The sequence below is a fragment of the Ailuropoda melanoleuca genome, chromosome 6 (assembly GCF_002007445.2).
Source record: "Ailuropoda melanoleuca isolate Jingjing chromosome 6, ASM200744v2, whole genome shotgun sequence".
Lineage (NCBI taxonomy): Eukaryota > Metazoa > Chordata > Mammalia > Carnivora > Ursidae > Ailuropoda > Ailuropoda melanoleuca.
The window spans coordinates 75,989,265-76,016,198 of record NC_048223.1 but is presented as its reverse complement, the minus strand read 5'-3'; the positions used below and the strand labels follow the sequence as shown (position 1 = coordinate 76,016,198).

The 26,934-nt window shown below is 42.1% G+C and overlaps 1 protein-coding gene and 1 non-coding gene across 3 annotated transcripts in view; both read left to right on the top strand.

Annotated features, from left to right (window-relative positions):
- MICU1 (mitochondrial calcium uptake 1) overlaps positions 1 to 25,287 on the top strand; it is a 249,274-nt gene extending 223,987 nt beyond the window's left edge. For both annotated transcript variants that reach the window (XM_034662666.1, XM_034662665.1), the window contains 3 exons: positions 1,948 to 2,056; positions 19,505 to 19,594; positions 24,294 to 25,287. In XM_034662666.1, coding sequence (XP_034518557.1) covers positions 1,948 to 2,056; positions 19,505 to 19,594; positions 24,294 to 24,454 — 360 coding nt within the window. In that variant the 3' untranslated portion in view covers positions 24,455 to 25,287. The remainder of the gene's footprint in view (positions 1 to 1,947; positions 2,057 to 19,504; positions 19,595 to 24,293) is intronic.
- On the top strand, positions 2,824 to 2,929 carry LOC117802910. The gene has a single exon (XR_004626420.1). It is a non-coding gene; the product is annotated as a U6 spliceosomal RNA (small nuclear RNA).
- Positions 25,288 to 26,934: the final 1,647 nt, after the last annotated feature.

Below are 26,934 nucleotides of genomic sequence, written 5' to 3'. Positions count from 1 at the left end.
TAGGGAAAAAATATTTACTATAAGCCTCCCAGTTCACTGCCAGAAATTATGGAGCTTTGTACATAGTAGGTAGTCCATAAATATCTGAATGCATACTTAAATACAGATGTACGACTGTGCATAATTGCCAAAAACTGGAAACAGCCCAAATAGAATGGATAAAAAAATTGTGGTATATTCACACAACAGAATACTAACAGCAATAAAAATGAGTTAACTACAGAATGCAAAACATAGACAAATATTAAAGGGAAAAGCCATATATAATAGAACGCATACTGCATGATTCCATTTATAAAGTTCAAAACAAGCGTAATTGAACTGTTTCTCTTTGAGGATGCATAAATAAATACATAGTAACACCATTTTTAATTTTTTTTATTTTTAAAATATTTTATTTAGTTATTTGACAGAGAGAGAGCACAAGCAGGAGAAGCAGCAAGTAGAGGGAGAGGGAGGCAGGCTTCCCGCTGAACAAGGAGCCCTCTGCAGGGCTCAATCCCAAAACCCTGGGATCATTACCTAAGCCGAAGGCAGATGCTTAACTAACTGAGCCACCCAGGCACACCCCTATAGTAATGCAATTTTTTAAAAAAGGCAAGGAAGGAAATGAATCCACTAAAAGTCAGAATAGTGATTAACACTGGGTAAAGGGGCTTATGACTGAGACGGAGCATATTGAGGGGCGAGACAAAGGCTTCAGGGATGCTGATTATGGTCTCTTCCTTGACCTCAGTGGAGGTTCTGTTGGTGTTCGTTTTACAGCAGTTTGTTGTACATTTATGTTTTATGCAGCTTTCTATATGGTCATCATATTCCACAATAAAAAGTTTTTTAACTTCTATTATTCTAAGGAAAATTAGAAAAAGATTGTGTGAATAATCATACATACAGTATTTTAGCTCTTAGTTTGATGGATTAAATGAGAAAGATGCCACTGACCCAGTTTGGAGAGTACGAGGAAAGAACCATATATTACCAGTATTGAAGTTTCCTTATTACTAAATTCCCTGTGTGGATTCCAGGGCTCTCTAGTTTGGGGAAATGGAAATTGGAAGAGGGGCAGCCCTCAGCAGAGGCCAGTCAGCATTGGCAATGTTAAGGACCTGATATGCTTCATTAAAAGCATTCAGCTCAGCTTCTCGGTGGTGTTACTCACTTCTTAGAAACTGTATTCATTTCCATCACAGCGTGATGTGTGAGAAGTGGGAAATAGTCAAATAGGACAAATCCTCCACCCTGTAAGGAGACTCCCTTGCCCCTAGTTATACAACTACTCTCTCTCGAGAATCAGAGATCCGCAAATCGCAGGAGCAGCTTTTGAAAAGAGCTTCTTCATTCAGAGAATTTCATACGATTAAAATTAAGTGACAAATTGCTTCATTAGTAGCTTTTAGATTGACATAATGAATAGCTTCCCAAGTGCTTGGGTTCTGCTAAATTCTCAGACCATTCCCCTGTATATCAATGACTTTGGTGTTTGTTTTTTTTTTTTAATTAGCTTAAGCTCAAAAAGCTTAGCTGGCCTAAGGGTTGATTATTAAAATGGAAGTCCTGACTCTAGTCCAACTTGTTAAGATGTATAACATGTAACAGATCAAGGGGCTAAAGCTTGTTTAGGAAATGTCATAATAGATACTGTGACTAATTGGAGGGCACAGTTAGAAATATTTTTATTAAAGATATCCAGCCATCACTGTAAATAGCTTCATGTCAGATTTTACATGGGAGCGGAAAGCAATGAGCCAGCTTGCGTTTCTCAGGGAAAAATTCTAGAGTTGTGTTCCCTTGTTGTATACAGATTTGGCATTCCTTGACGAATTTATTCAGTTTCTGTTCTAAACAGCGTAAATTTCTGATTTATAGATATGAATAATGCCTACTTCTCTGCATTTTGTGCTTTTTGTTACAGGTTCCTGCCTTATCTTGCTGTCTCTCTTCTTTCAGGGTCTGACATTTCAGGAAGTGGAGAACTTCTTTACTTTCCTAAAGAATATTAACGATGTAGACACTGCATTAAGCTTTTACCATATGGCCGGGGCATCTCTTGATAAAGGTAATGAAACCCAAAAATTTTTTCTTTTATTTTTTTTAAAGATTTTATTTATTTATTCGACAGAGATAGAGACAGCCAGCGAGAGAGGGAACACAAGCAGGGGGAGTGGGAGAGGAAGAAGCAGGCTCATAGCAAAGGAGCCTGATGTGGGGCTCGATACCATAACGCCGGGATCACGCCCTGAGCCGAAGGCAAATGCTTAACCGCTGTGCCACCCAGGCGCCCCCCAAAAATTTTTTCTTGAGGGTATAAACATTGAATCTGTAATGTATTAGGTGACTATCCCTCCTTAACAGTAATATGTGAGCGCTGGAGATGTTCATTTGTAGAGATCCAGATGTATCTTCCTGCATCTTAGGCTGATTCCGTGGATGTTCAGGCTGGTCTGGTACCTATCCAGCTCGACTCAGGGGACCGGCTGAAAAAGGGGTCCCCCACTCCTCCGCCACCTTAACTCCTCCTCCTCTAGATATATTCTTGTTTTTTATTTCTGATTTAATTCTATACTAGCCAGCGAACACACTATAAAATTTCAGTTCTTTAAAATTGATTGAAACTTGTTTTATGGCTCAGCATATGGTCAGTTTTTTAAAGAATGTTTCCATAATTTGAAAAAAAAATGTGTATTCTGCACTTTTGAGTATGTTGGTGTAAAAATTTCAGGTCAAGGTGGTTGATAGCATTCAGATCTTTTATGTCCTTACTGACTTTTTTGTCGAGTTGCTCTATCAATTAGTGAGAGAAGGATGTCAAAATCTCTACATATCGTGCTTGCTTCGACAGCACAGGTACTAAAATTGGACCGATACAGAGAAGATTAGCATGGGCCCTGCACAGGATGTTATGCAAATTCTTGAAGAAAAAAAAAAAAGAAAAGAAAATCTCCACAAATGATGTGTGGATTTGTCTGTTTTTTCCTTTAAGTGATGTGAGTCTTTGCTTCATGAATTTTGAGCTCTGGTATTAAGTGCATACACACTTACTGATTAGGATTATTATGCTTTCCTGATTGATGAATCGACCCTTTTATTATGAAATGTTCCCCTTTATCTTTAGTAATATACCTTTTCTTGAAATCTACTTTATCTGATAGTGATATAATTACTCCAGCTTTTTTTATGGTTATTATTTGCATAGTATGTCTTTTTCTGTTTTTTTATGTTCCACCTGTCTGTGTCTTTAGATAAGTGCATCTCTTCTAGACGTATACTTGGATCTGGTGGCCTTTTAGGTGTATCTCTTTGCATTTCATATCTTAATGGTTTCTCTAGAAATTATAACATTTCACTCATAACTTAAAGTTAATATTGTGCCACTTTCAGTGAAATATAAGAACCATGCAGTCAGATAGTTCCATTTACCATCACCCTATGTTTTATGCTATAGTTGTCATTTGTGTTTCTTCTGTATATATTATAATCCCTATAATGCAATATTAGGATTGTTGCTGCCAACAGTTTTTTTTTTTTAAAGATTTTATTTATTTGACAGAGAGAAAGACACAGCGAGAGAGGGAACATAATCAGGGGGTGTAGGAGAGGGAGAAACAGGCTTCCTGCCGAGCAGGGAGCCCGATGTGGGACTCAATCCCAGGACCCCGGGATCACGACCTGAGCCGAAGGCTGACACTTAACGACTGAGCCACCCAGGCGCCCCTCAACAGTTTTTTTTTAAGAAATTAAGAGAAAAAAATAATCTTTTTTACTTACCCATATTTACCATTTACTTCATTTTTTCCTGAGTATCTAAATTTTTATCTGGCATCACTTCTGATCGGTCTGAAGAACTTCCTTTGTCATTCCTTATGGTACAGACCTGCTAGCAATGAATTCTGTTAGATTTTGGTTGAGCTGACCGTGTCTTTATTTCATGTTGGGTACTGCAATGTGTAAGTTTTAAATCTCTCCAAAGCACTGAGTTTTTATAAGCACAATCTTGTTTATTCAACACTTTTCAGTGGATTCCTTAAGATTTTCTAATATAAGATGATGCCATCTGCAAATAGAGATTATTTTACTTCTTCTTTTCCAAACTGGATGCTTTTACTTCATTTTCTTAATCCACATAGGTTTTTTTAAAGAAAAGTTGCTTGTTTGTTTATTTAAAATAATACCTCCTCTGACCTTTGTAGAATCCCTTGAAAAAAACTAATGGTATCATAGAGGTTATGTATGTATGTGTAATATCACAGGGTTATTTCTCCAGAATAGCCGCAGTTCTATTGGCTCTGTTTCACAAAATGAATCTTTGACAGCATCTGAAAATCCAAAGATATAAGATTTAAAGTCATCATTTATTGTAAAAACAAAATTAATAAATATATATTTGCATACCTTTTTTTAAAGATTTTATTTATTTACTTGACAGAGAGAGACAGCCAGCAAGAGAGTGAACACAAGCAGGGGGAGTGGGAAAGGAAGAAGCAGGCCCCTAGCAGAGAAGCCTGATGTGGGGCTCGATCCCAGGACTCTGGGATCACGCCCTGAGCCAAAGGCAGACACTTAATGACTGCACCACCCAGGCACCCCTGCATACCTTTTTTGAAAAGCTCAACTAAAGACAGAATTGCTTTAAAGAACAATTATCTTGGATGAATCACTGTCTGTGTTAAAATTATAGGATGTATAAAATAGAATGATTCAGGGTAGTGGTGGCAAAGGAAAGTGCAACCTAGTGGTTAAAAAAAAAAAAAAGTGTTTCTTTCAAATGACTTCAGGCCATTTCCTGGGATGTTTAGTCTCCATATAATCCATGCCTCATTATCCTTGCTAATAGAGGCAGTGTTAAAAATTATAGTCATATCTGACATCCAAATATATGTTTGGCTTTGAGATATATGATACTTAACATTTGTTTTGACTTCCTGGTTTGTTTTATCTATGTAACTTTGGATTCCCTGGGTGTAAAACGATAGATATCTAGGGGAAGCTGGCCTAGATTCATACTAAGTAGCAGGGAGAAGCCAAGTGTATTCATTTCCTAGGGCTGCCATAACAAATTACCACAAATATGGTGATTAAAAAAAAAAACAACACAGAAATGTATTCTGTCATTATTCTGTAGGCCACAAATCTGAAATCAAGATGTTGGCAGGGCCATGCTCCCTCTGAAGGCTCTAGGGGAAAATCCTTCCTTGCCTCTTCCAGCTTCTCATGACTCTAGTCACTCCTTGGCTCATGGCTGCAGAACTCTAGTCACTGCTTCTGTCTTTACATGGCCTTTCCCTCCTTCTCCCCATGTCTTTCTTCTGTTTATCTCTTAAAAGGATACTTTTAAGTGGACTTACGGTCTGCCTGGATAATCCTTAGCCCAGATCTCATCTCAAAATCTTTAATTTAATTACAACTGCAAAGACCCTTCTTCCAAGCATAGTCACATTCACAAGTTCTAGGGGTTAAGATTTGGACATATCTTTTAGAGGGCTACCGTTCAACCCACCATAGCAAGAACTAAATATCACCCATAAGTAGTCCACCAAGCAAGACCAAATGGGAGGCAGAGGGGAGAGTGAATTTAAATTACTTTGAGAATACTTTTATTGTCTGTTTAAAAGCTTAAATTATTCTAAAAACCTAATTATGCTATTTACCTGGATAACTTCTATTTATCTTTCAAGTCTTACTTCAAATGTCACTTTCTCAGAGAGGCCTTCCCTAACTACTCAATATAAATTATAAAAAACTAATTATATTGTCTATAGTTCTTATAATTTTTTTTTAAAAAGACGCATTAACCTAAAATCCTCTGCCTTCACTATTGTCATCAATTCCTAGCCATAAATTAGGGACAAGGGCTTTAATTTCCACAAATGTGGCTAATTGGGCAGAGCAGAGACCACTAACTACAATATTTTGTGTATAGTAGGCCCTCAATAACTTCCTAAGTTATTTACCACCTATCCAGGAGCTAAAAAAAAAAAAAAAAAATACGCATTAGCCTTGATTTCTTGCTGCCTCACTCCCACATTGATTTCTTCAATAAATCCTTGTCTCTACTTCCAAAATATATCCTGCATCTGACTCCATTTCTGCATCTCCCCTATTAAAGCCCTAGTCTCTCTACCCAGGCTTAGGGGGTTCCATATGTCATGGTCCTGTATACTCTGAGTTCATCAAATACCACTTTCTTCCAAGCTGTCTCCATTCTGTACTCTCTTTGTTTATATTCTAAACATACCAAGTTCATTTCCACATGAAGGCCTTTGTTCTAGCTGTTCCTTCACCTCAGGTGCTCTTTCCCATGATCTCGGTGTATTTGGACTCCCTGTAATTCGGGTCTCATATAAATCACTTCCTCAGAAAGACCTTCCCATCCTAAAGTCACTCTGTCACCCTGTGTGTCATAGCATTTGTTACTACCTGATATTTTCTCATGTGTTTATTATCTGAGTCTGCTTACTAGCATGCTTATATGTCTTGTTCATGGATATATTCCCCACACCTAGGACAATCCCTGGGATACAGTAGACACTTTATAAATATTTGACCAATAAACGAACAAGTGAATAAACATTTTTGATGGATTGAATAAGACATTGGATCTCAAGCCAATAACACTCACCTTTCCCAGTAGACCCAGAGAACAAACTCATGCCATTAATTCATTATGTTCTTCTGTAACCCCTATCTTTTAGACTTGACGTTAGGTCACCTTTTGCATGCTTAAAAGGGTGATATCAGTACTGTGAACTGTTCACATGCTAGCATGTGCCTGGAAAGACTGGCATGTGTTCAGCTATCCTTGCTGAGTTCCCTCACTCTGCCAGATGTGCCTGTCCTCTGCAGCCTCTCCTTGTACTTTCCCCTTTGCTTTCAAACCTTCCTAATCCTGACCACACTAGTGATATTTCCATTGGTTTGAGTTCTACCCGAATTCTCCCTCTGCAGAATCATGGGATTTTTTTGCTAAGAGGAATATTGGAAGAGAGGAAAAAAGTGTAGTGGTTAAGAACACAAGTTCTGAAATCCTGTTGTCTGGGTTTTAAGCTTGGCTCCATCATTCACTGGCTGAGTTGCTTTGGGCAATTTCTGAATTTAGTCTCTATGTGTTTTTTTTTTTAAGATTTTATTTATTTATTCGACAGAGATAGAGACAGCCAGCGAGAGAGGGAACACAAGCAGGGGGAGTGGGAGAGGAAGAAGCAGGCTCATAGCGGAGGAGTGATGTGGGGCTCGATCCCAAAACGCCGGGATCACGCCCTGAGCCGAAGGCAGACGCTTAACCGCTGTGCCACCCAGGCGCCCCATAGTCTCTATGCTTTTAAAATCAGGATCATGATACCTAAGTCATAGGGTATTAAACTTGTGCCTATCATGTGGTGACTGTGTGATAAATGTCAGCTGCTTTCATTATGTTGATGTAAACCAGGTTTAGTGTGGTTCATCCGTTTGTTCAGCCAGCAGCATAGGTACTGTGCCGGGTTCTACCCTCAAGAAGCTCACGGTCTAATAGGGGAGAAAGAGAAGTATACAGGTTGTTCAAGTTTGGTGTGATAAGTGCTAATTAGACAGAAAATGAAAAATGGAGCCTCTGCCCCATACTAGGGGTGGGGACAGAGTGGGGCAGGGGTAGAGACAGAGTACTTCTGTCTGCCTTCTGCTCTCAGTCTTGGCTGTCTTCATTTTTCCCCAAAAGGTTAGGACTTTCAGAAATTGGCACAGTCTTTTAGAGGCCCTGGCGTGGTCTCTTCCTTGGCTATTTTAGAGCTTGCAAACCTGTCTTTAGACATAATTTAGCACAGAATTTCCCAAACAGCATTGTGAAGAACACTATTTACTGCAATATGTTAATGGTTCTGTGAGTTATAAAAAAAAAAAATATTTCATGGTTCAAATAAGTTCAGAAAATGCCAGGTTATACAGAATTTCTTCCTGCCGCACTACGCCTGCCAACTTTTTAATATGCTAATGTGCATTATTAATCTCCGAGAAAGCCATATAGTTCTCAAACTTGATTTGCCCCAAAATGTCTTTTAACAACTTACAGAGCTAATGTTCTTCAGAACAGTTTGAGAACCCAGGCAGGTGGCAACTACAGATTTCCCATATGACAACATGATCCAATCCCTCCAGAGTACAAATAACAAAGTTCATTGAGGCTCTTTCTTTAGTTTCTAGTGGCCCCTGTGAGAATAACAAACTCCCAGGCAAATGCGAAATGTCCTTGGTGAATTTTTTGACCATTTGAAGAAAGAACCTTCCTCCATGAAATAGTGTGTATTCCCCCTATAGGTCGTCTCTTGTTTAGCACTTAAGAGGAATTGGTTCTGTGGCTTATTTGTACACATACGGGACATAAACTTAGATATATAACCTCTCAAGTGCTGTCTGAATGATGTACCTAGTCTGAAGAAGGGAATGGAAAACTGAACACAGCTTCCTCCCTGATGGCATCCTTTAATGGAAAAGTTAGAAATTGAATTGGAGCTCTAGAATGAGCTATTGTTTGTGTAACTTAGAATATTCTTATTTTTGTGAAGAGAATAAAAGGTTTCCAGGTGTGGTGAGGCCCCATTATAAAGCATCTCAGGGTATTATACATTTGGTAAACTTGTATTTCCAGTTGTGTTCCCTGTGTTCTTTGAATGGTAATACAGGAAAATAATCTGGCAAATATAGTCCATGGCCTTTAATACTCAAGCCCCAGCACAAGATTGCTTAGGTTGAAAATTGTAATTTATGACATGATTGTCCTTAATTTTTTATAGTCATTCTATACGCACAGTTTACCTTCTTGTCTGACAAGGCAAGAGAATAACCAGCAACGCCTGTGGTATAACTCCTACGGGATGCTCTCATTACACCCCAGGTGTTTTTTCCCAAAGTATCAGTCATAGCAAATTATCTGTATTGCCTTTATTTCTGAAGTGACCTGGATGGCATAGATGACCTTTAAGAATCTTTGTGGCTTTGAAATTTTTCGAATCTCTTATTTTGAATGAGTAAAGGGGTCTTCGTCTTTTGATATTTAGGTCCCTACTGGGTTGTTGGGGAAGTTAAAAATTAGTAATGGAGTAAGTTCTAACACATAAAAACTGCTGTATTCTGAACAGTTATCTGTAACAGACAAACTGCCACCCTCTCCTGAACCCTAAGAATCCCATAGCATTGTCATTTGGAGGACTGTGAGGCCATCACACATCTGGAACACTAATAGCGACTATCTTTCATAGCAGCTTCTGTATGCCAGGCATAACTCTAAGTGCTTTATGGACATTATCTCTCTTAATCCTTGAAACCTGAAAGGTAGTTGGTATTATCCCCCATTTTGTGGATGAGGAAATAGAAAATAAAGCAGCTTGCTCATAGTTACACAGCTAAGCAGGGAGAGCCAGGATTCAAGCTCCAGCCTCTCTAATCCCAAAGTCTGTATATTCCTTCCACACCATCATGTTGCCTCTTGATATTTCCCACAATGCTGCTGGAACTTGAAAATATTTGCTGAAACACAATCCTGAAGGCAATGAAGGTTCACCATTTTGAACCATCCTTTTCAGTAGCTTAAGAAACACAGGCTTTAGGCTATTTCTTTCCAGTTTCCTTTGGCTAAGAGTAGACCATTCTTTGGGTGAGAATAAAGTCCTTTTGGCAAACGATGGTGTTTTGGAGTGAGTGCCCTTCTCTTGAATATGAACTATGACATGACATTTCCCATACAGTTGTCTCTTCTGTTCAGGGCCAATTTCTACAGACACATTCTGACATCTGTAGTGCATCCCTTATAGTGACACAGACTCGGAGTTGTCATCTAATCTAGCTTCTGATCCCACATAGGAACGTCTTCGTAGACACATCTGTGTTCTTCACCTTTCTAATCCTGTTACTCTTTGTGAAGAAACCAACACACAGAAGCCTAAAGTCACTTAAATAAGGTCACGTAACAAGTTGGTATCCCTTTAAAGGATACCACGGAACAGAAGAAGATGTGTATATACTGAATGGTCCATTTCTCAACATTGAAACATAGGATAGAGAGACGTGGACCTCTCAGATTCTGGTAATCAAGATGTTCTTCACCCCCTCTACTCATTGAGGTAGCAATGTTTTGTTACACTTTTAGATACTGTCCTAACATTTATTTTTTTTTAAAGATTTTATTTATTTATTCGACAGAGATAGAGACAGCCAGCGAGAGAGGGAACACAAGCAGGGGGAGTGGGAGAGGAAGAAGCAGGCTCATAGCAGAGGAGCCTGATGTGGGGCTTGATCCCATAACGCCGGGATCACGCCCTGAGCCGAAGGCAGACGCTTAACCGCTGTACCACCCAGGCGCCCCTGTCCTAACATTTAGCATTTTTTGAGAGTTAGCTATATGCATGAAATTTGTAAATATAAATTTTGGTTTCAAACTCAAATCTGAGTTTGAGCCCCTTCTACTCACTAGCTTTGTGGCCTTGAACAAATCACGTTAAGTTCTCAAAGCCTCAGTTTCCTGATCTATAGAATGGTAAAATAGAATATTGCTTCAGGGTTATTGTGACAATTAATGAGAGAATACTATATTAATATACCAGGTGGAAAGTATGATTATACCCAGATGGCTGTTCTGGTTTTCAACCCCTGGATACTGTCTTTCCTCTGCCCGCTTATCTTATTAAGGAGCTTATAGACTGGAAACAAGCTATCCCAATATGAGAACTTAGAAAAAAGTTATTAAACAAAAGTAAGAAGATTACCCTAGGACCTCATGGGGCTTACTTTTGTTCTCTTAGGAAGTAGTATCTATTGCTTTTTTCAGTCATTTTTGAGATTGATAGTAGTTCAGAAGTTATAAGTTGTTTGCACTTATTAATGAGGAGGACTGGAGCTTCGAGCTTCTCCTGTTTCATCATTCGTCCAAAAATTCTTGAGATTATTGCTTTCAGAAGGCATTATCCTTATTTAAATTCACTCTTCCTAGGAATATCTAACCCCTTTTAACATCTCGAGTGTCCTCAGCATTCAAGGGGGAGTTTTCACTACACCATAAACTCTTGAGAACAGGAACCATGTTTTCCACATCTTTGTGTTCTACTCTGATCCTAGAAAAATTCTTTATATACAGATGTTCACCTAATGTTGCATAAACGAGTGAATTAATTCTAGACATGGTCAGATCCAGGAAAGAATGGTGAAATGCTCTAATAAAAGCCTAGTGTGAGGGGAAGAATGATAACAACTATGTCACCTTCCCATGTCAGTTTTCTTGACACCATGGGCAAGTCACAACTTCTCTGACCCTCAGGTTAGAGTGATATTAAATATCTCCAGAGGTTCTCCCAGATTTGAAATTCTAGGACTATAATTAAATCAGCTTTTTTACTGAATGTAGTAATGTTTTAAGGGACATATTATAGCCTAAAGTTATATCCAGATTTGTGTGAAAATGAACTTATAATTATCAGATATATTTGAAGTCAGAGCAGCACTGTTGAATTCCCAAAAGTAGGGTGGCAGTTTTAATTTATTTTCTTGTTAAGAAATTTGAAACTTAATTAGACTTTGGCTGGTGTATCTTAAGATCTCATTTATGGGAGTTTAGTACAATAATTGCAGAAGACCGACAGTTCTATAAAATGTACCTAAAACTAGCGCGGCTATGTATGAAGTACAATTTCAGGAACCTCAGAAGGACATTCCTTCTCCATAAATACCTTCTCTGCTTAGTTTCCTTGCTGCATAACAAATTACTACAATTTTAGCAGTTTAAAACACCTGTTACCTCAGGTTCTACGAATCTGGGCACAGCTTAACTGCCTTCTCGGCTCGGGTTTTTTTTGTTTTTTTTGTTTTTTGTTTTTTTTTTTTTAGATTTTATTTATTCATTTGAGAGAGAGCATGAGCAGAGGGAGGAGCGGAGAGCAAAACAGGCTCCATGCTGAGCAGAGAGCCTGATGTGGGGCTCAATCCCAGGACCCTGGGATCAGGAGCTGAGCCAAAGGCAGACGCTTAACTGACAGAGCCACCCTTCTCTGCTTGGGTCATAACAAGGTTTAAAGTATAACAAGTGTCCGAAGGGCTCATTCTTATCTGCAGTTCAGGGTCCTCTTCCAAGCTCATTTAGGTTCCTGGCAGAGTTCAGTTCCTTTCAGTTGTAAGAGTTTTCCTTGTTGGCTGCCTGCCAGGTATCACTCTCAGCAGGTCGCTGCAGTTCCTTGCCATGTGGCCCCCTCACAACATGGCAGCTCACTTCTTCACAGCCAGCAGGGGACTCTCTTGCCCCGGTGTGCTGAGTTGCATTCTTTTATTATGTAATTGTAATCATTGGAGTAACTATCCCATTACCTTTTTCATATAAAGTAACCTAATCACAGAAGTTGTATGCCATTACATTCACAGGTCCTGTCTGCACAGATAAATATATATACACCAGAGGGTGGGAATGTTGGGAAACATCTCAGAATTCTGCCCGCCACACCAGCCATAATTCCAGAAATTCACACCTTTACATTTATTCTTTGAAGGCTTCTGAAGATCTGGACATTTTAACTGATTAAAGCCATGTTATCTAAAAAATAACATGGAAGCCATAAAATTTTAGTGTGAGAAGGGAGCTTGGAAATAATTGTATTTAAACCCTTACTTTATTGTTTTTGACCTCTTCATTTGCACATGAAGAAAATGACTTGCTCAAATCACAGGTAGTGTGACACAAAACAGAGACCAAAGATTTAGGTTCACTGACTTCCACACCATTGTTCTCTTTGGTTCATGGCAACCACTGCTGCTAGAAGAACCTAGAGAGTTATATAAGGGATACAGTGCTTATATGTGAAAGCAGAAATGGGAAAAGTTCACAGCAGAAATGTATGAGAGAGCATCCCCCAGACAGCCATAGCATGAAGGCAGGAGTAGGAATGTCACAAAGATGTGTGGGGAACAGGTTATATGGGGGGAAAGCTCCTATTTTATAAATTTTTTTAAAGTTTGTGGGAGGCAAGCCCCTGTGCTTCAGTTCATCATTGCATTTTGTAAAAACATTTATACGTGAAGAGGAGTGTTGGCCAGGATTCCATTCATTTAAGACAAAGTCATCAATGTTTAAAGTGATTCATGATGAAGTCAGGGAAGTTCAAATTCTGAAAGAAATGTTTGCTTTATGAGGCAGTTTCTCTGCAGAGACCTTGTTTATTTTCCCAAATTTAAATTCGCTTAGCAATTGTAAAGATTGATTCTGACTTAACTACATTACTTGGAATATATTGTGATTTAGTAAAATTATATAAGTGCCCCAAGGAGGGAGAGAGCTGCTCTGGGGATTCACGATTACCAGTGGGAGAGAGAGGTGGGTGGGGGTAGGATAAACTGCCCAAAATCCACATAAATAAATACATAAGGACAAAATGCAAAAAGGATCAGAAAGGAATCCCACCAACTGGGGAAGAATAGAAATTAGTATTTATTGCAAGCCCTGTTTCTCTAGGGACTTCAAGGTTTACTACCCTTAGAAACCTCTTAAGCTTTGATTAGACACTTGTAAAGGTGACGAGTATTTAGCCTTTACATTATTTCAGCAAAGCCTAATTTTAAATAGATCATGCTCTCCCCTTAGCTATCAGAGATTCAAATTCTGTTGAACCTGACAACTATAGGCCACCAAGGAAGTAATGTTCTAAGGGAAGGGGAATGAAAGGTACTTCTTCCTCAAGATTGAGGTTGGATAAATTAGGAACTGGTTAAATAAATGATATAGCCTCTTGGTGGAATACTATGCAGCTGTTAAAAAAAGACCTGTTTATGTATGGGTATGGAATTCTTTCTAAGATATGCTGTTAAATGAGTAAAGCAAAACCCATATATTTAGTATACTACCATTTTTGTGGGAAGAAATGAAGAATGAAAAATTTGATTTTATATCCCTATTTCTGGAGAGACTGGAGCTATTGGTTGCCCCTGGTCAACTAGGTAACTGGGGGTTAAGGTTGGGAAGGATACTTCAACCCTTTTGTACCATTTGAGTTTTCAAACAGGTGAATGTACTACCTAATGAGAAACAGCTTTTTCAAGTAAAAAGAATGAGAACTTAAAGAGTCAAGGAGGCAAAAACAAGTCAATATGGGAAATTGGTTTTGAACTGGCTTTGTTATAAAAATTTCCTTGCAAAGGGCCTTGACTGGCCCCCTGTAAAGTCTGTCCTGTTGCTCTCGCCAGCCCCTACACCTTCGGTTCTAGCTTCCTAGCCAGGCTTTAGCAACCCTTCCTGCTTTCAGTACTTTATTCAGACCGACTCCCCGACCGCACAGCACCCACTACCACACAGGCAAGGGTCTGGAGTAGGTGTCTCTTTCATCCTTTAGAGTTCAAATCCAAAATGTGCGTCCTCCCAAATACACTATCCCACTGTAACCCATGTGTGTCTATTAATATGTCTGATATTTCTCAATCTTAATGACACATATGGTCTCTCCCACTAAACTGATCATTCTCTGGGTGTGTCAGCTGAAATCACTACCTAATGGTGCTGGTAGAAATGTTTGCCTTTTGTGGACAAAATAGGATGAGGATTTTTGATGAAGGCAGATATAATAATGGATAATGGCAATAAACCTTACTATAGATCAGTTTGTACTAGATTAAGCATGTAAGCCCAGTGAAGCAGTCATCTGGGATGATGCCCTGAGGTCCAGGAAACCTGACTGCAGGTTTTCTCTGTGGCATGTATCGGTATTTAGAAGCCAGGACGACCAGCATCACTTCTGACAAGTGGGCAGCCTGAGTGCACAGAGGAGGTCAACCCGCCTGCAGCTTAAAAGCACCAGGCAGAACAAGGAATTGTTATCATTTTCATTGTTAGTATACTGCTTTGCTCTTGGCTCCTTAAATTGCTAGTTCCCTTGAATGCTGTCCCTCCCGCCTCCACCGCCCCCCAGAATCAGGTTGAAATGTGTGTGCTGTATCAGCCAAAGTACCTTGGAAGAAGATACAAAAGAAAGGACAAGTGCTCTCCAAAGGAAAATCCTTCCCCCTCTTCCCACCCCACCCCACCCCAACCCCAGAGCCATCTAGGGATGGACTTAAGAAACTAAGACATCTGCATCATAAGCCTTTCCAGGGCTGAACCAGAAATGTCTTCCCTCACTTAACCTTGGCAGTCACAAGCCAGCTTTCCATTCTCTCTTCTGCAGTCCAGGAAGGCAGAAATAATCACATGGCCACACAGCTAGAGATCGTCAGCCCAACTTGGCGTATCACCTTTCCAAACTCCATTGCAATTAGCAAGAGACAGGCAGCTCCTAACTGGGTCACGCCCGCTCTCAGTAACTGTATCTGTGCAATGGAGGCAACTGCAGGGAAGAGCTCCCAGGGCTGCCTCTGTGTCACATGTTTTTCATTGGGTTGCAGTTTAATAAGCCTTTTACGTTGTCCCCGAAATTGTCAGTGTAAGTTCCAAGGGAATGCTAATGTCTCCCAACATACAGGGCGATCAGCTCTGTGATCCAGCTACAGTGCTGACTCCTGACTGCCTCCAGCTTTCCCATTGGTCATCCCTGCCCACTAGCACGGAGTATTCCCCGATTCGGCTTCTCTTTCACCTGAGCTTTCTCTGTTGTTTAGGGGGACACGTTCATGGGGGAACTAGTATTGTCCATATAAGGGTCCAAGGAGAGCCCAGCATGCATAGGGGAAAGATCCTTGGCCTGTAAGTCTGGAGACCTAGATTCTAGACCCTGGTCTGCTGCCAGCTAGCTGTGTGACCCGGCGCAAGTTAACATCTATGGATTTCACTTTCTCTGTGGTTTGTTCTAGTTCTAAGGGTCTCTGATTCCAAGTGGGTATCTGGGTTCGTATCCCTCCAGAATTCTCCCTTCTTCTGTTTGACTACTGTGGTAAATAATTTTATGTCATGTAGCTTCTGACATTATAGTCCCACAGACTCAGCATATATTCTTTCTACTGTTGAATTCTCCAGTTACGGACCATGCCAGAGAGTAAACTGGGGACCTGGCATGACTCAGATTCTGCCTGGACTTTCCAAAGCCGAATGGTACCACATTTTTAAGAACCAGTTGAGCCCGCTTCTACAAATTCTTGCCTATCCTAATATAGTAGAAATCACCCGATCTCGTGTCCATCTGTTGTTCAGGCAGCCCGACCATATTTGTACCAAAGAAATACGTAGGCCTTAACCTAGACCTTCTCCAGGGTGACTTCATGCTCCAGGTAGACATCTTTCAGATGAGAAACTAGAATCCCAGCCATCAATCAGCAACCTCAAATGAGAGAGACCCAGATTCTAGTACCAATACCTGGTCTACATGGGAAGGTCAAGACCTGGGCGGGGCAATGAGGGGGTGGAGGAGCTGGTGTTCTGCTTGCTGTGATTTAATTATGACTTTCTGATTCAGGGATGTGGAAGCAAATATGAACAAGCCAGCGCTCAGGACCAACTGTCAAGCCTGTGGCTTGTAATCTACCGTTACCCTCCTTGTCCCAAGAACTCACAGTTTGACAGCTCACCAGCTAGTGAAATATTTGTTTCCTCCACTGCTCTGATTCAGACCCTGGGGACCTGAGGATCTTAGACAGGGAAAGGGCACCCCAGCTAGGCTGTTCACTGGCTCGTAACATCCCAGTGGTTTGAGCTACAATGACTCAGGAGCCCTCATTTCTTTCCCCCTATAGTACAAATGGTGTCAGAACCCTCTCCAAGTGAAATGGAATGTAATCTGTAATTATTCTGTCAAGAGATGGCATTTGTAATGAGACATTCCTGCTGGTGGCCTCCAGAGGTCCCTATTCTGTAACCACTAAGTACCACTTTAATGAGCTTTTCACTAAAAATTGTCAAGAGCTCTCACTGACATCCTTGGATATTATTTTTATTAATGGTTTATTTAGAGGAAAGGGCCTGTCTTCATGGGGAGAAAGATGGGGACTTGGAATATCAAGAAGAATCCACAATAGGCACTCTGCCCTGAGAGAACGGAAGGAACTGGGAAAGAGAAAAAGAGGCTAGTTGTCAGTTATGATGGAAGTGTTGCTGTGAAATGCAGAAAAAGGAATGGCTGATAAAGTGTTCCTGTTTATCTAATACAGAACAGGTTTTAATCCATTTCTTTGAACGTATTCCTGTGGCTGCAAAGGGGTAATTCTGTCACAGTTTGAGAGCATCCAGTTTCTTCTGATCTGATTCTGTTTGCACCGAGCAGACTTCTGAGGTGAAGTGAATTTCCTTAGTAGATTTTCCAGCTGAGAAGTATAATAACCAGGTGTTATCATTTTAGTTCTCCTAAAAGTTACTATTCTTGTAAATTGGCCTGCTGATTTCTTTGCCTTCCCTGGGCAGTTCAGTTGGCAGGAATCAATTCTTCCTGGGCCAGCAGAGAAAATCAAGTGTCTAGACCTACGAGGCAAAGTTTTTAAACCCTAGAACTTCTGCAGTTGTGCCGACCCTCCAACTCCCCTGTCAGCAGTTAACCACATCTCATGAACAGCCACTGAAATAGTATCTTCTGCTTAAGTCTTCAAGTTCCAAGGGACGTTGATTCCTCCTTCCCCCTACCTCACGTCCTGGGTGTGGGACGAGGAAACTGGCTCTTTCTGCCCTCCTGGGCAGCCATCCCCCTCAAGCCAGAGGCTGTGAACACCAGGACATAGCCTCGCTTGTGGCCAATACAACTTTCTCTACCCTTCCTCAGATCCTCAGCTATCTCTGTGTACCTCCACCCTCAGAGTCTAGAAAACACCAAACTGTTCTTGGCACTACTAAGCCACCTCAGCAGTTTCCTCATAGGAATATGAAGAAAGTAAATTTAAAGAGATCAAGTGACTTCATGAGGGTCACGCAGTTTCTCTCCTGCATCCTCTTGCACCTCGGCCTTGCTCTGGCATTTGTATCTGCTGACGTTGGGGGCGCTGTGGTGAATACATGGAGGTGACAGAGGCCATGTGGAAGAAAATGACAGGAAAGAACTGAAATTATCGGAATGAAATCAGCAGAGAAGGCACACTGACTCTAATTCAAGTTCACACTGTTTCTGGATGAATCTAATCTGGTATTTAGAGAGAACACTTCATTGTTAGGTGATTGAGAAGTAAAAATCAATCCTTTTCTTTCCTCCAAGGTTCACCTCACTTAAGAGTGTGTCTGTAAGCAATAACATAATTTATACATGCCCCTAGATCAGGTTTGAGGATGGATGGGAGAAAAGGCGGTGGAAATGGCCTAGCCCTTCCTGGCTTGTTTTTCATGAGAACCCAATTTTCACATGACTGCCAGTGTTTAACAGTAAATGTCAGAGAAAGAGAAAATGGTAAGAGAGATTTTCTGTGGAGGTCTGGAAGAAGGAAAATAAAAAAGGCTGCAGACACTGAACTAGTGAAATGGGGGCCACTGTTACCCCAGGGAGCACAGCTGGAGGAGACGAAGTGGCGGGTGGAAAGCCGGTCGGGAGGAGGGGCAAGGAGCTCCTCGATGCAAGTGCTTAGCTGGCACTCAGCAACGGAAGGGCACCTCCCTGGTGTCCTGACACATGCCTCCTCATCCCCCACCTCCCATTCTTTGTCTGCCTGCTTATTTCCTTGACTTTTTATTATCATATTCTCTCCCATAGGAGAGAATGCCAAGATGGAGACTATTGTCATATCAGGCGTTCTTAGTTTTTTTTTTTTTCAAGGCACTCTTCTGGTGATAATTTATTAGGAAAGCCACCGCCAATGCTGCTCTAGACCATTAGATTCCCGTCCTTAAATATTATGTGGATTTTCACGTTTTAAATTTTTACTGTGGTAAAGCGTACCTGGGTGGCTCGGTGGGTTAAGCCTCTGACTCTTGGTTTCAGCTTGGGTCATGATCCCAAGGTGGTGGGATCGAGCCCCGTGTTGGGCTCCCGGGCTCCGTGCGTGGCTGGAGTTGGCTGGAAATTCTCTCTCCCTTTACATCTCTCTCTGCCCCTCCTCTGTCTCTCCTCTCTCTCTCTCTCTCTCTCTCTCTCACACACACACACTGTCTCTCTCTCTCTTTCTCTAAAATAAATGGATGAATAGAAAGATTTTTTTAAATTTTTACTGTGGTAAAATATATATTAACATAAAGATGCCAATTAAACCCTTTTTAAGTGTACAGTCATCAGCATTAATTACATTTACTCTCTTTTACAACCATCACCACTACTTCCAAAATGTTTCCATCACCCCAAGCAGAAAATCTGTATCCACTGACCACTAACTTCCCATTCCGCATACCCCTAGCCCCTGGTAACCGCTCATCTACTTTCTGTCTCTGTAAACGTAGTATCAGGCATTCTTACTTAACTGTATGTACCCCCTAAAATGTAGCAGCAGTAGAAAAGAATGGAACCTGGGGTGAAAAAGAAAAGGGTGTTGTGGGTTAAAAACCAAATTCTCATTTTCTTAAATATAGTTGGAAACTTTTTTATTATGACTGAGTAGTTTTATCCCACCCGTTCAGAGAAAGCAAACTGCAAGTCCCTCTGCCGGTCTAATTCAGCATCTATCTTTCCTCTTTCAGTGACCATGCAGCAGGTGGCCAGGACCGTGGCCAAAGTGGAACTCTCGGACCACGTGTGTGATGTGGTGTTTGCGCTCTTCGACTGCGATGGTGAGTGGGGCCCTGCGGAGTCCAGCAGGAAAACTGAACCTGACCATCCTTGAGGTAGACACTGTTGATACTGGAGGCTTGCAGACCCCAGTGCACCAGCCTGGACCTCTTCAACGTATCTCTTTCCCACAGCAGTAGCTCAGCCCTCAGCACTGTGACTTTGAGAACTGGAACCCCCAGTCCTGGTTTGTATTTTCCATTTCTTCTTGTGATTCCAATTTGCCGGTAGGCCTAAATGAATGTATGACCATAGGATCTTAAAAAAAGAAACAATTCCACTCTAGTAGTGTTTTTAAAAGGTAAATAAACTCAAATGTAAAAGCTCAAAAAAAAAAAAAGGAAACACAAATATTAGAGCCAAATTGCTGCTTCATAGGCTAGGAGCACGTGATTATCTGATTGTGTCTAGAAAGACCGTGGATCTCTCCACCTCCCAAAGCACACAGCAGTCATTCCCTTCCCATTTCTGCCTTCCAGCTCGCAGTGGTCTGTTGTGTCTGTGACCACTCTAGCCCACATGAGAGGTCCTGGTGCCACTGTGGCAGCATTTCTCACTGCTTACTAAGAGCCACGCATTGTGCTAAGCTGCTCAGGTAACCCTCTGACATAGCGACTGTTTTCCACCACATTCTCCAGATAAGGACACGGAGACTCGGGTGAAGTCATTTTCCCGGGAGCACACAGGCAGTGGTAGGTAGCATAGCTAGGGTTTGAATCCAAGCTGGCCACCACCCTCTATCCTGTGTGCCCTCCCCTGCTTGTTTCCCAGCCAGGATTCATTGCTCATCTTCCTCTAGAAAGCCAGGCTAATGGAATCCAGGAACCAGGTCAAAAGTTCCTGCGTCGGTGAAACCTTCGTTCTGGTCCCAGCATAATAATGAATCACTCTGGCTTTTTCAGTCCTTAACTTGTTTCCATTTGTCTTCATTACTACGTGTTAACTCTCTCTCGTAACCTAACTTCCCTACTAAACCGTGAGTTTTTTTGGGGGGGAGGGTTTACTTTCATTCCAGTGAGTTAACAGTGTTATGTTAGTTTCAGGTGTACCATACAGAGATTCAACAACTCCATACATCACCTGGTGCCCATCATGACAACGGCCCTCCTTAATCCCCATCACCTATTCCCCCATCCTGCCACCCACCTCCCCTCTGGTAGCCATCAGTTTGTTCTCTATAGTTAAGAGTCTGTTTCTTGCCTTATCTCTCTTTTTTTTTTTCGTTTTGCTTGTTTTGTTTCTTAAATTCCACATGAATGAAATCATAAGTATTTGTCTTTCTCTGACTGATTTTGCTTAGCATAATACACTCTAGCTCCATCCACATCATTACAGATGGCAAGATTTAATTCTTTTTACGGCTAAGTAAGATACCAGTGTGTGTGTGTGTGTGTGTGTGTGTACACATACATACACACCACATCTTTATCCATTCAGCAGTTGATGGACACTTGGGCTGCTTCCATATCTTGGCTATTATAAATAATGCTGCTATAAATTGTTAGGTTTTTTTTTAAAGATTTTATTTATTTATTGGACAGAGAGAGACACAAGAGAGGGAACACCAGCGGGGGGAGTAGGAGAAGGAGAAGCAGGCTTCCCACTGAGCACTGATGCGGGGCTCGATCCCAGGACCCTGGGATCATGACCTGAGCCAAAGGCAGACACTTAACAAATGAGCCACCCAGGCACCCCTAAATTGTTAGCTTTTTAAGGGTAGTTGCAAGTCCTTTGTCCACCTGTGGACCCCTCTATAGGACCTCAGGTGGTACTTTGCACATAACAGGTGTTCATTACGTTAAGTTACTAAAGTTCTAGTTGAACTTGAGTTATTTAAACCTCCCGCCTGCACCCAAAATCAAGGTCTGAGTGAAAGAAAACTCCAGGGTTAGGACAAGAAGATGGCCTCACCCTCAGGTAGGGGTGGGTTATTCTCTAGGGAATTCTTTAGTGCTGCCCCATCCACTAGTTTCTTGTGGCCATTAAATTTAAACTAGTTAAAATTAAAAAGAATTTAAAAACTCAGTTCCTTGGTCTCTGTAGCCACATTTCAAGTACTCAGGAGCTGCATGTGACCAGTGGCTACTGTATTAAATAGCACAGATAAAAAAAAATTTCCCTTATCAAAGACAGTTCTAATCAACAAGACTGTTCTAGAGAGGTTAACTTTCCTCAGATTTCGTTTTTACTCTAATCACTTCTGGGTGGTTTGAGTTTTTTCCAAAAAAATTTAATTTTATAATTTTTGATGCCAGAGAGCTGGTCTGCAAAGTAAATAAATAAAGGCAAGCAGCCTCACAGTTCCCCTCTTCTCCTAGAAAGGCCTGAGAAATGAAATTTGATTTTCCAGCCTTTTAGAAGGAGGTTCTGTCAATATCTACTTGAATCACCTTTTAAAAAATCATTTAACATCTCTGGGGCTTATTTTCTTAATCTACAGAAAAAGGGAGTACATATTAAATAAAAGCCATTGTTATTTCTACCAGCCCTAGATCTCAGGTCAAAATGCCAAAGGACATTCACTTTTCAGAATTGTTCACCTCAGAAGTTAGAGTTGCACTCACAGATCACACATGCACACAGATGACATTCAGTCATATACCTGCTTCATAAGTAACAGAAGCCATTCACATTGATCAGCTCTGGCCTTAGGGAAGCAGGAAGCAAATCCCATGGCAGTCTAAATAAGACCTCAGATTTTTTCATCTTAAGCCTCTCTTTATAAAAATATTAAGAATCTCATTTAGACCTTTTTTATTCTTTTAATTATATTCTTTTTAAAAATATTTTTAGGGGCGCCTGGGTGGCACAGCGGTTAAACATCTGCCTTTCAGCTCAGGGCGTGATCCCGGCGTTATGGGTTCGAGCCCCACATCAGGCTCCTCTGCTATGAGCCTGCTTCTTCCTCTCCCACTCCCCCTGCTTGTGTTCCCTCTCTCGCTAGCTGTCTCTATCTCTGTCAAATAAATAAATAAAATCTTTAAAAAAATAAATAAAATAAAATAAAAATATTTTTATTTGAGAGTGTGTGTGCACGAGTTGGGGGAGGGGCAGAGAAGCAGACCCCCTGCTGAGCGGGGAGCCCTACCAGGATTCAATCACAGGACCCTGGGATCATGACCTGAGCTGAAGGCAGATGCTTAGCCAACTGAGACACCCAGGTGCCCTTTTAATTACATTCTTAGTAAGCCATATTATTACTTTTCAGCCATCCAAGCTACTTTTAACTCTTTATATTGACATATATATCCAGAAAAGTGCAAATATCATAAGTATACAGCTTACTGGATTTTTAAAAACTGTGTAACCAGCATTATCCAGAAACATCACATTAGCAGGACCACAGAGCTCCCTGGTGCTGTCTTCCAGCCACTTCCTCTCCCAAGGGCAGTCCCTCTCCTAACTTCGAATACCACAGATTAGGTCTCCTTGGGTTTTCTTGTTTGTTTGATCTTGCTATGAGGTATCTCTGAGGCTGTCCATGCTCCCTTCAGAGAGAAAACATGGGCCAGTTTAGGTTTTCAGGTACTCTCTACAAAAGTAAACCCTGTGTTCGTTCTTTCCGCTCTCTTCCCAGACCCATCGTTAGTAAAAGCCTGTTTATGATTTCCTATTGTCTTATCACCACCAGTAATGGCTGTCCTTCTTTTAATTAGCAGTCATTTACTCTGGGCATGTAGTCAAAGGGTAACTATCCTCGACTGTTGAAGTGTTTACTGTTCTGTGTGGCTTGAGAGGTTGACCTTTGGTTGAACCAGACGCTCTCCAGGTTCCTCTCCAGACCTGAAAGTCTGTCACTGAAGAGGGTGAAATGGGAGGCCATGAGAAAATGGCTTAACCCAAGGCCAGATTTTGGTTTTGGTTTTCACCATGAACTGCTCCCTCCACCTCTCACCTGGACTATCACAACTGTCTTCCTGACTGATTCCCACTGCCATTCTCCAGTCCCATCCCCATATACCCAGCCAGAGGAATCCATCCAAAATGGAAATCTAACTCCATCTCACTTACTTACTTGCAGTCCTTTCCTGGTGCTCCACTGCCTAGAAGATAAAGCACAAACCCTTTAATGAAAATACAAGACCCTTGGGAACCTGTCTCCTCCCCACCTCTTCAGTTTACTTCCCCACCCCTGTGTGCAGCACTTCCTAACTACTCAGCAGCCATGTTGCTCCCTGCCTGTGCCTTTGCTTATGCTACTGCCACTACCTAGAATGCCTCCCTCGTCTCCCTTCCCTTCACTTGGCCAATTTCTGCTCGTCCTCTGGGATTGAGCTTAGGAGTCACCTCCAGGGAACCTTTACTGCTCTGTAAAGCCCCGGCGAGGGTTAGAGCTCTTCCTCCGTGCCCGCATAGCTGCTCTGTTTACCCCACGGTGGCATTTACTACACTGTTGAAATAATGTATTTATCTCTCCCACAACCTGGGAGTATCTCAAGGGACAAAGTCCTGTTTACCTCTTTATTTTCAACTCCTAGTATAGGACCTGACCTACAATATATTCTTATTCAACTTTTGTCACACTATGCTAAACTGTCACTGAGTTGTAATCAGAATCATCAAGGAAGGAACAAACCATTTGAATTTGGCTGTGAGAGTGTACTGGGCTTCGGAACCCACATTGTATGAACGATGGAATTTTCTCAGTGTCTTTGTTCCAAGGCCTCCACTTATCCCTCTTGTGTTTGACTCTTCCTCTAGGCAATGGGGAGCTGAGCAATAAGGAATTTGTTTCCATCATGAAGCAGCGGCTGATGAGAGGCCTCGAGAAGCCCAAAGACATGGGCTTCACCCGCCTCATGCAGGCCATGTGGAAATGTGCACAGGAAACTGCCTGGGACTTTGCTTTGCCTAAACAGTAATCCAAGACAGCAAGCGGGACCTCCTCCTCCACCCAAAACACCCTCACCCTTGAGCAGAGCCTCGGCACAACCCTCTGGCTGCTGCTTCTGGAAGCAGTGCTCCCTTCCTCTTGGGAATGATCTCAGGATTCAGTCAGTTTCCCCTCTCCACCCTTCCCCCAGCTCAGCATTTCTGCTAGGCTCTGCTTCTGCCCAGTGCTCATCCCCATAGGTTCTCAAAAACATGAACAAGTCCTAAAAGACTTCTGGCACCTTCATCAGCACTATGCATTCAAGCACCCTATGGATAAAGAATGCAGGGAACCATCCATATACCTGCCAACCCTGGGAACCACCCAGTTCTCGAGTCATTTTTGCTGTGGATTTACATTAAGAACATTCCTGCTTTTCTTCCTGCTGGTGTTTTTAAGCCACAAGTTGGGAAGACATCTGAAAGGCAAAAGGAAGGCTGTGATGAATGGTCATGAGGAAGAGCCGGACAGCCTGAGCTGGCGGGAAGCCTGGGCCAGAGAAAGGATCCATGTCAGTCCCCAGGGTGGCTCTGAGGCCTGCTCCGGGAAGGTGATATGCACAGCAGGAGTGGAGCAAGATTTGGAATTTCAAGCAGCTGCTTCACAGCTCTCAGGCTCCCTAAGAGGACTCTGCCACAACTCGGTGTCTAATGAGCAGCGGTGATTGAGTCCGTGTTCCCTGCAAGTGCAACTTCCCTCCAGGAGTTCGTCTCTGAAGCTGAGGCCTGGCTCCCAGCCAGTCTGCCCTCTGTCTTAAACACTTGTAAAATATCACTTTAATTATAACAGCTTGCAATAAACTCCGCCCCCCCCTCCGCCAAAGGCTCTTGTGTCTTTTATTTTAGGATCCTCTGGGGTATTTTTCATTTCATTTCTCCACTGGGTTTGAGATCCTGCTAGCAGCAGACCTGTTTTCTTTCTACCACAGTCTGGTTCTTCCTGCTGAAAGGCAACTTTAGACACAAAAGTGAGGGCACTGGGAGGTTAAATGGTGGCATTGTCCCCACACAGTTTGGATGGCATTTCATCGTGGGCCAGGCGCATAGTCCTTGATAACTCAGACCCCACCATTAGGAACTAAGATGGGGTGGAAGAGTATATGAGAAATCGGCTGGTGTGGCGGACCTCAATTTAAGACCACAGCACCCAGTGTTTTACAAGGACTCGACTCTCACTCAGTGTGGCCTTGAACAAGCAAGTAATTTTCCATCTGTTTCCTTAACTGTAAAACGTCAGGGTTAAACTTAATGGACTCTCAGGTTTCTTCCAGGTCCAAAAGCCTCCTTCAGTTCTTCTCCAGAATTCCTGCAGCCTCTGGAACCTCCAGGTAACGCTCCCTGGCATGAGAGTGTCTTGAGTCCAATGTAATAGAACCGCCACACCAAACCCCAGTGTTTCTGCGAGGCCTGGAAGTTGGGAGGGGCTGTTTATCTGCCAAATAAGAGCAGAGGCCTGGGTCTCTGCACCTGTGACAGTACCAACCCCAGCATTTTTTCCAGAGCAATTTAACAGCCTCATTTCCAACATCCTTTCTGGGAGCAGATTAGATTATCTCTCAATCTACCTCATCTACCTTCCACTCTTTCCTTTTCTGGGATATGAATTCCTGGCTTCCAGGTGTAGCATTTGTCTTGCTCATTGCTCTGGGGCTAAGGCATCAGCAAAGTGTGAACTTTCCTTAAATTTGTCCCAGAATCCCCAAATCACTCTTTTCTGCAATCCTCGTTTCTCCAGCCTGAAAGAGAAGTCCCATTCACAGCCTTCATGGGGCATTCCTTCCCCTGCAAGAAGAGATCTGCTGGTTGGCCTGGGTTCACTGAAGCTGAAAGCCGGAGCACAGCAGGAGAAGGTAAAGATCTTACCAACATCTTGAAACCCACTGTCAAGGGCCCTCACCTATCACGGGTACATGGAACACCAGCTGAGCTCCTTTAGCCACCAGGAGTGCCTGAGGAAGCACAGGGGGGCCCAGTGCTCAAGAAAACAGGATGGCCACACTTTGGCACAATAGGGTTAAATGTGCAGGGGAGAGGTACCAGCTAAGTCACTCAGAAGAGGCCAGGGTCCCCCAGGGAGGTCCTTGAGCAGGGCGGCATGTGAGCTGGCCAAGAGGATTTCACCAGGCAGCATTTAGGATAGGCTGGGAGCACTGGGGAATACAAAAGGCTGATATGTGCTTCTCTTTTTATTCACATTGTTTCTTCTACCTAGATAGAATAATCTTCCCCTCTTCCTGCAAGCCTCCACTCCAGCTGTCCCCTCCTTAAGAAGCCTACCTGGAACATCTTCCTGACAAGACTAGTAGCCCCTCCTCTGCCTCCCAAGGATCACGTGCCCGCCCCTAACAACACTATTGTAATCGATGTAATGTTCGTGAGATCATCAGCCCCAAAGTTCAGACCCAGAGCAGTGACATGCTCAAAGAAACAGCTAATTTTAAAATAACTTTTTTTTTTTTAAGATTTTATT